The sequence below is a fragment of the Cicer arietinum genome, chromosome 6 (genome assembly GCF_000331145.2).
Source record: "Cicer arietinum cultivar CDC Frontier isolate Library 1 chromosome 6, Cicar.CDCFrontier_v2.0, whole genome shotgun sequence".
In the NCBI taxonomy this organism is placed as follows: Eukaryota; Viridiplantae; Streptophyta; class Magnoliopsida; order Fabales; family Fabaceae; genus Cicer; species Cicer arietinum.
Window position 1 is genome coordinate 67,686,072 of NC_021165.2, and position 9,613 is coordinate 67,695,684.

Here is a 9,613-nt window from a genome sequence, read left to right on the forward strand (position 1 = left end):
GTAGGGAAACAGGGCAATAGTTGTGGATGAACCTGGGGTTACCAGGGATCGTTTATATGGCCGATCATATTGGGGAGAGCATGAATTCATGGTAGTGGACACTGGTGGTGTTCTCACTGTTTCAAAATCACGAACTACTGTTATGAAAGAGCTGGATATTACTACAACCATTGGTATGGATGGTATTCCCCTTGCCTCTAGAGAGGCAGCTGTTGCTAGGATGCCATCGATGATTGAGAAACAAGCGATTGCAGCTGTGGAAGAATCATCTGTTATTATTTTCCTGGTTGATGGTCAGGTATTTGTTTGTTTTCATATTTCTCCTTGTCTTCCATGTGTGTATCTACTTTCTCTTCATTCTTTTTGTAATATAATGAATATATAAAAAGGATGACAAGACATCTAAAAAAGTGGGTTTTACTTTGTTGAAGTTGTGGGATTTTAGAGAAAAGGAGGAGAGAAAATAATAAGGGTTTGAATATTATTGATAATAGCTTTATGCTAACTTGATTACAAAAGACTCAATATTAATATCTATTTATAGAGATAAATAGACTCAATCCTAAATCAGGAATAAATCATAATAATAATAAGAGATATTTTAAGATATCTCTATGATTATAAATTTATCCTAGAGAATAATTCAAGATACTCTAATATAATATAATAGATATTATAAGATATTTTCTAATATTCTAACACTCCCCCTCAAGCTAAAGCTTACTAAGTTTTAGCTTGTTACAAGAAAATAATGTTTTGCTCTGTAAAATAATAAATAGGATGGAAAAACAACTCAGGGATGCAGGTGAAGTCGGAGAGAATTGCTATAAATATAGCCCAGCCAGATAGCCGATATGATCATCAGCCTGAGAGAAATTTATGGCAAGCAATTGAACAAAGTAAGGTCCGTTCTTCTAAAAACTGCATTTGGAAGCTTCAAACCAATAATATTGGAGAGGTGTGCTTCAAGGAGAGAAAGGCAAGACCAATACATCTGGGACAAAGATGGGGCCAGTACATCTGGGACAAATTGCCATGCTAAAGTGTGAGTCATGAAAATAAAAGACATTGTTAGAATGACCATCAATGGAAAAAGAAGTCATCATTAATATGATTCATCTGTGGGAAAAGGGACACCACCGGAATGATCGTCAGTGGGAATAGAAGTCACTGTTATAATCTATTAGTAAGAACTAAATTGCATGACAAACACCAAAGAGGAAGCAGCCCGACTCTAATGAAACAAAGCCATGATCGATCAACGGAGTGAGAAAATGCATCCAAAACAGGAGAGACAGTGGTTGTTTCGGAAAACTTGCTGGAAAAGTTTTCCAGCAGCGACAGTAGATGGAAGGCAGCAATAGACGGTGGATCTTGGAGGCACATGAGCGCGCGTGGAGCAACTTTTGACCTAAAAAAATCTGGATTGTGTAGATTGAGAGATTCCGCACACAATGGAAGTGGTTGTGTCGGAAAATTTTTCCAGCAGTCACAAAAAAGAGTGTTCATGCTAGAAAAGAGAAACTATGATTATATTCCCTAACTGTTGGGAACTCGGCAGCAGAATAGAGGTCGTTCAAGGAGGATCAAAATAGGCTCTAGATACCATGTTGAAGTTGTGGGATTTTAGAGAAAAAGGAGAAGAGAAATCAATAAGAGTTTGAATATTATTGATAATAGCTTTATGCTAACTTGATTACAAAAGACTTAATATTAATCTCTATTTATAGAGATACATACACTCAATCCTAAATCAGGAATAAATCATAATAATAATGAGAGATATTCTAAGATATCTCTATGATTATAAATTGATCCTAGGGATTAATTCAAGATACTCTAATATAATATAATAGATATTATAAGATATTTTCTAATATTCTAACATACTTGTTTTGAGTTTTGATGGTTCTCAACCACTAGTGGTTCCTCCCTGTGCACCACCATAATTATACAATTTTGGTAATTCTGCAGCCTGGCTGAATCTTCAAAGCTTTTAGTTGTTTTTGTCCAATTTTAAATTGTTTGTGTTACCAATCTGGCACAGATAACATAGTTGTGCACTATCAAAATGAGATATCAATTTTTGTTTTCTTATACTTCTTCTGAGTGCATGATATGATAAACTTTTTCTTGAAGCCACTCCTAATCATAACCTGAAGACAGTAATGATAATTATGCTGAACAGGCAGGTCTAACAGCAGCTGATGTGGAGATTGCTGATTGGCTACGTAAAAACTACTCAAATAAATGTACCATTCTTGCAGTTAACAAGTGCGAATCTCCACGGAAAAGAATTATGCAGGCATCTGAATTTTGGTCCCTTGGGTAAGCTATATCGGTGGAGGATACATGCTTGAGGTGTGGCTAAACACCGTACAACTTGTTCTTTACACTTAGTTTAATAAAATATGCACTTATTTTGATGTTTTCTTTTCTTGGATCCTTAGGACTAAAACTAGACATGTGGTGTTTTGACATATTTTTTTATTTCGGTGTCTAAGTGATGGATATGATTTTTAAATGTGCCTCAACAAGCATGAATTGTTTGTGTACTGGTTTTTAGAGACCATCTAGATCAAAAGTGGTGTTCAATACACTTACGGCACCTTTGCCAACATCTAAACTAATACTTGAGAGGAATTGGAGTATCCACTTTGATTGTGTGACAGTTAATTTTATAATAACAAGCTAGTTTGTGTGGTTAAGATAATTGTGATGTGGTTAAATTAATTATGATGTGGTTAATGTTAAACTAAGTTTAGTTAATTGTACTTACATATTGGTTCATTAAAAAAATGATAGAACCATCCTTATGTGTTGAAGGTTACCTCATTTTTTAATAGTTTGTATGGGTATATGTATGTAGGGATTGACTATGGTCAAACGTAAGATCTTGGTTGTTATGTTGTTCTGTATATTCATGTTATGTAGATATCACAGCTATTACATATTCAATAAAGAAACTTTATTTCTCTTGATGATTTGGACCTTTTAGAAGCAATGAAATTGTTGAGGTTTAACATCTTCATACTTCCTGAACATATTGAAATCATTAGAAACAAAACATTGTCTCACATTGTGTCTGACAAGTGTTATTTGAAGTGCTACTGTAAAACTTCATTTGGAATGGTCTTAATTTTCAAAATTGATTTTGGTTAATTTTATGTTTGAAGTTAAGTGATTTATATTTGAAATGATTTATATTATAAATAATTTTGTAGTAAAACTTGGTTCAAAACTCTCAACTCAACGTTACCAAAGCAACAGTTTTTCACTTCTACTCAAATGTGGTTTTGACTTTTGAGGACAAACTTGATTTTGATATAAAACATCAAAAAATAATTTTTTCCACACAACCATGGTTGAGTGGTTATTATGCCAATTTAAACATACACTGCATAGCTCTTGCATCATGTTGTTTATTGATACTTCCCTAAGTATCATATGTTCTAATTAACATATGTTCTAATCAACAAGTTCGTTGCTGTGGTTACTGATATATCAGGCTTGAACCAATTCCAATATCAGCTATATCAGGGACTGGAACTGGAGAGCTTCTTGACCTTGTTTGTTCAGGGATACAGAAAGTTGAGGTTTGTTTTTCATAAATATTGAATTCTCTTCTGCATGTATGATTGTCAATGAGTAACTTTAGGAGGTACTTTTTACTGTGTAGCAAGTTGCATTGACTATATAATACATTCACCAACCGATAATAAATTTTTGATTCATTTGGAATTATTTTTTCACCATACAACCAGTGATCACTTTGTTTTGATCTTTTTTTTGAAACTGTTGAGTTTTTTTTTTTTTTACTTTTCTTAATTTTATGTTAAACAATAGGAGCCAAATAATCTTGTTGAAGAAGAAGATTATGTTCCTGCAATTTCAATTGTTGGTAGACCAAATGTTGGCAAAAGTAGCATTTTGAATGCACTGGTTGGCGAGGACAGAACAATAGTCAGCCCTATCAGTGGCACTACACGTGATGCTATTGATACAGAATTTATCGGAGCAGATGGCCAGGTTTGTTTCTTTTGGTGACTAACTAGTAACTATTTGGTCTCTAGTACCACAGAAGAACCCAGTGACTACTTCAAACGCGTTAGTATGTGTTGCGAGAAAGAAACTTTGAAAAGGATTAGTTAATTATAATGTTTTCCCGTCCAAACTTAGTTGGTTTACGGCTGTATATTTTTGGACCATACCAGACTATAATAGTGGATTGGTATCTTTTATTATTTGTATCAGCATGATAATTGTTTTCTTATTTTCTTTCTCTAGAAGTTCCATCTTATTGATACGGCTGGAATCAGGAAAAGGACAGCTGTAGCCTCAGCTGGAAGTACAACAGAGGCTTTGTCAGTGAATCGAGCATTTCGTGCTATTCGGCGTTCTGATGTTGTTGCTCTTGTCATTGAGGCCATGGCTTGTATCACTGAACAGGTTCCTAATCAATGTTTTTATAGATGAAAAACAGATTTGTATTAACTTCTGGTTATAATACGGCATTACTGCATAAAATGGCCTTGGATGTGAATGGGATGCGATGCAACATTCATGATGTTCAATTATTAATATTTTCCCTTTTAAGTTATTGTTACTAAACTAATTCATATCTCTTAAAGGACTACAAGATAGCTGAAAGGATAGAAAAAGAAGGGAAAGGTTGTGTGATTGTTGTAAACAAGTGGGATACAATACCAAATAAAAATCAGCAGACTGCATTTCATTATGAACAAGATATCAGAGAGAAGCTTCGTTTACTTGATTGGGCACCAGTTGTTTATTCTACTGCTCTAGCTGGCCAAAGTGTTGAGAAGTAAGTTTTGGCTGGAAAATATTTGAATCATTTAAGGTGCATCCTGCAAAGTATGTTAATTTTGTGCTTTCTTTGAAATCTCCCGGTTTTTCCTTTAAAACAAGTTCTCCCTTCTTAGGCATACTGGCATACGTATCAGTAAACAAATATAAATTTGAATCTCACATGGTTAATGATACCAAACTTTGTATATTTTATTGACATTTGCAGTTGCAATGTAGTGGTCACAGTAGACTTTATGTAGTAGTCAAATTATCATATCTGCAGAATTTTGTGGAGCATAAATCTTTAATTTAGTCCTTAAAGATGTGAACTTGGTGACAGTTTTGTATCTTTGTAGGGCTAATATGATGAGACTGTAATCTTTGAGGGACTAATCTGGTAACAAAAATCTTTGAAGCACTAAAATGGAGACACCCTAATTTTCAGAGGATCAAATTAAGAGTTGTACTTTTTTATATACTAGTATTTCTTGATGTGTGGTAAAAAAATATCTTAGTCTTCTCTGGGGCTCAAGTGATGCAAATGGAAATGGACTTAAGAACTTGGCTGTTTTGGGGATCTTTTCTATTTATATTTGGGTCAACTTTGCTTTTTCTGGATGTATCATGTAACTAGTTTTTGGTTGATAGGTTTCTTAGATGTAGACAATAACTTGGTATCATAAATGTCAAAATTATGATTTATCTGTTAGATAATATTATTATATATTAGTAGTAAGGGTATTTTAGACAATTCTAGACAATTCTATTTTCTTATATATATACTCAGTGTAACCCTATTAACTTCAGTTTTGGTTTATTATATGATATGAAACCCTAGAGTGGTTGTTTTCTCTTCTTCCTCTTTCTTCCTCTTTTCATTGTTAACATGGTATCTAGAGCCTATTTCGATCCTCATTGAACGATCCCGCCTCTATTCCGCTGTCGAGTTCCCAACAATTAGGGAATATAATTATAGTTTATCTTTTCTAACATTCCAATATTCAGTGAGATTTTCCGTGTCCGCGACGCTTGATAGTTAATTGTAATATTTTGATGATTGTGATGCTTAATCCAGTCAAAGAAACCGAATTCACATAGGATTAATTACGCTTGTTTGAACAATTCTATAGTCAAATAAGAATAGAATTACAAATTAGAAATTAAACTCATTGATAGAATCTGTGATAGGTTTGAAACTTGATTAATCATTTTGCTCATTTGTTAAAATAAATAATCTAAAAAAATCCGTTTATAATTTCAACTTTCAATTCAATTAATATTATTATATCTGAAGTCCTTGCGAAACGACTTGAGTTATTACCTCTATTTACATTTTATCAATTGTATTTGACCCATGAGCGACAGTGATTGATCTTATAGTACTGATTAATCTTATATAGTGATGATAAGGGTGTTCTATGTTTTAAATTATGTGATCTCCCTAGAGATTGATAAAGTAAAGTATCTGAAATATGGTTGGTGGGGGAAGCAGACAAAGATAATAGCCGGTAAGTAATTAAACCATCTTTTACTGTTGTTGGCCTACATAAATACTTAAAGCAGGAAAAAAAATCAACTTAATTTCAATTTGAAAATCAAAGGGAACGCATTTTGCTAACGAGGTTATACTTATAGACATATTCTATAATTCTATTTTAATAATCTTTCTTCTAATTTTAAATACAACTAATTTTGCATCAGGCTCTTCTTTCCGGATGTTCTGCAGGTGGCCTAGCGACTATTATACACTGCGATGAATTTCGAGGTCTCTTTCCAAGGACTACTAAAGTGAAATGTATAAGTGATGCAGGTTTGTTTCTTGATTCGGAAGCGACAAACTGCAGGATTGATATAGAACTTTTTTAACCATCATTATAGAACTTTTTTGTTCTTTAGTTAGTTCTTAATTGTTGTTTGCTTTCAAATTATAGAATTGATATATCTGGCGAGCGTACCCTTAAGAATATGTACAATGGTGTTGTAGGTTTGCAGGTATTGCACTAATCATGAATCTACCAATTTATTGCAAATAGTTTATATGCTTTTAGAAATTTGAATGGTTAATGATACCAAACTTTGTATATTATATTGACATTTACAATTGCAATGTAGTGGCCATGGTAGACTTTATGTAGTAGTCAAATTATCATATATGCAAAATTTTGTGGAGTGTAAATCCTTAATTTAGTCCTCTAAAGATTAGTGTGTTATGACATTTGATATGAGAATGTAGTCGTCAGAAAGATTTTTGTCTCTAAACTAGTCCTTAAAGATGTGAACTTGGTGAAATTTTTGTATCTTTGTAGGGCTAATATGACAAGACTGTAATCTTTGAAGGACTAATCTGATAAGAGGTCTGGTGTGGTGTAGGCAGGCTTTGCAGAATTAACATCAAACATAATAAGCCCTCATTTGCCGAAAAGACCACATTGACCTCCCTCTTCTTGACAAAATTGTATAAGAGACAACACCACAGCCACAACGACATTTGTAAAGAATGTGCGCCCTAGAAGAGCACTCCTCCACCATGAAGTTGCTTCTTCTAGTGCGAAAAGGATACCACCAACTAGGGCACGAAAGGCTGCAGCTGCTCTGCACGTGATCAAATCCCTCCTATCTCTATCATTATTGAAGTATCTGAGCCATTTCCAGGTCAGTCCATATTTTCTAGAACCACCTTGTCCTAGAAGATTAGCAATGCAAGCGCTTGTATGCACCATTTGTCATTCTTTCCCCACAACAAATCCCGCACCAACACCTAAAATTGAACCAAATATATGCCCCATTTCAAATTAATTATATATAAAAATCAAACAATTTATTACAACCTACCTACCTTTACAAAGAAAGTAGATGGAGCCAATATAGAATATGGATCTATCCTATTAAGGTATGCCTTCACCTCTGATATGCCATACCTTGTTGCTGCAGGGGCAATGTATGCACATAGAGCTGCAGCTCCAACTGCTAATATCATGTTACACCCAACGTACATTGCAAATGCCTCTTCATACCTGTTTTTTTCATTAACCATGCTCATAAATACGATCATGCCTAATATGATAGGTTTTTTGGATGTAGACAATAACTTGGTATTATAAATGTCAAAATTATGATTTATCCAGGTCTGGTATTTTTCATTGTTGTTAATACCCTAAGTGAGTATCTGATTAATAATTATTGTTTTGAACAAAAGGATTATTGTTGCTGCTAGTGAAGTTGAAAAGGAGAGATCAAGAAGACTGGGTACTTCTATATTGAATCAAGTAGTGCGGGAATCAGTAACTTTTAAGCCTCCTCCCAGGACACGAGGTGGTAAAAGAGGGCGTGTTTACTATTGCACTCAGGTATTTACATCTGCAACTTTGGTACAATACCCATGAACTCCTTTGATTGAACTTCATGGCTTATGCACTTATAAATTATCATATAACTACTCGGAATCTTATATATTCTTACTGGATGTCTTCTTGCAGGCTGCTATAAGGCCTCCTACATTTGTGTTCTTTGTCAATGATGCAAAACTTTTTCCTGAGACTTACCGTCGCTTTATGGAGAAGCAACTGCGGACAAATGCGGGATTTCCTGGTACCCCCATTCGGCTTTTGTGGCGCAGCAGAAGAAAAATGGAAAAAGATGAAGGTCAGTATTTGTTTGAAGTGTTTGTAAAATAAGTATTTTTAATACTATACCCTCTGCTTTATGCTTTCATTTTTTTACTTTGCTGACGCCTTCCCTGGGACAATTATTAATGATGCATGTATATATGATTTGCTCACAGGCAAAATGGTGACAAGGACCAAAGAAAATAATGCGTCACGCCGTCGAAAATTGATAACAACTACACAGTAGGAGCAGACATTTTTTCGTATAGAAGAATTGGCTATGGTTCAGTTTGTGTTGAGAAAAGTGAAGGGGCTTTTTATGAAGGATTACTCAATTGCTCAAATGACTCTGCTCCCTGATATTAACCAAGGTTAGTAAAAGCTCCCCAAGTAAGGAACGAGTGCCCGAAGTTTAGATGAGAATCTTTCATTTACAGTGATGGGATCCTTTTGGTAATTTTAGTAGACATTTTGAAGTTTGTAGGTTCGAGGTATTGTCACATTCATCCTCAATAACTACATAGTAAATGTATCTATAGAAGTAGTGAGCAGTTGATTTTTTAATTATGTTTTTCTCTTCAAATACGTAAGTAATTGAGGTAACTTTTTATGGGTGAAGAAATGAAAATATGACCTTGTAAATATATCACGTAAAAAAATACGTTTAATTGCAGTTTTAATCTCTTTATTTATATTAATTTACGAAATCGATTTTTCTGTTTTAAAATGTTATTGTTTTGGTTCTTTATTTTGATTTTTTAATTAAAAAATAGTGATATGACATATTTTAAATAATGTGATATATGATACGATGTTGAACTATTAACACATATGAAATCCCAATAAAATTATCTAAAAGGAGAAACAAAAACTACTAATTTTTGAAAATAGAAAATCATTTCACTGAAACATAAAAATACAAAAAACTGCACTCAAGTAAAAATATATTAAGTGCTTTTTAGAGTATTTGTCTAATACCAATATGCTTTGACATTAACAGTAGGTGTTTGGGATTTCTATAGTAGACATGCAGACATAAATAGTAGGTGTTTGTCATATAAGTATGAAAGTATTTTAAAAAATAATATGAAAATGATACATAATTTTGACGTATTTTAGTATATAATTATTGAATTGTTATATAATTGCATTTAGGGGCATGCAAAAATATGATTAATTTGATTATATTAATAAAAATT

At 33.4% G+C, this 9,613-nt stretch overlaps 1 protein-coding gene across 1 annotated transcript in view; it reads left to right on the top strand.

Annotated features, from left to right (window-relative positions):
* Positions 1-9,087, top strand: part of LOC101491603 (uncharacterized) — a 10,572-nt gene extending 1,485 nt beyond the window's left edge. The window contains exons 4-12 of the mRNA XM_004507037.4: positions 5-298; positions 2,189-2,328; positions 3,509-3,596; positions 3,847-4,029; positions 4,288-4,449; positions 4,632-4,825; positions 8,006-8,156; positions 8,286-8,451; positions 8,591-9,087. Coding sequence (XP_004507094.1) covers positions 5-298; positions 2,189-2,328; positions 3,509-3,596; positions 3,847-4,029; positions 4,288-4,449; positions 4,632-4,825; positions 8,006-8,156; positions 8,286-8,451; positions 8,591-8,661 — 1,449 coding nt within the window. The 3' untranslated portion in view covers positions 8,662-9,087. The remainder of the gene's footprint in view (positions 1-4; positions 299-2,188; positions 2,329-3,508; positions 3,597-3,846; positions 4,030-4,287; positions 4,450-4,631; positions 4,826-8,005; positions 8,157-8,285; positions 8,452-8,590) is intronic.
* Positions 9,088-9,613: the final 526 nt, after the last annotated feature.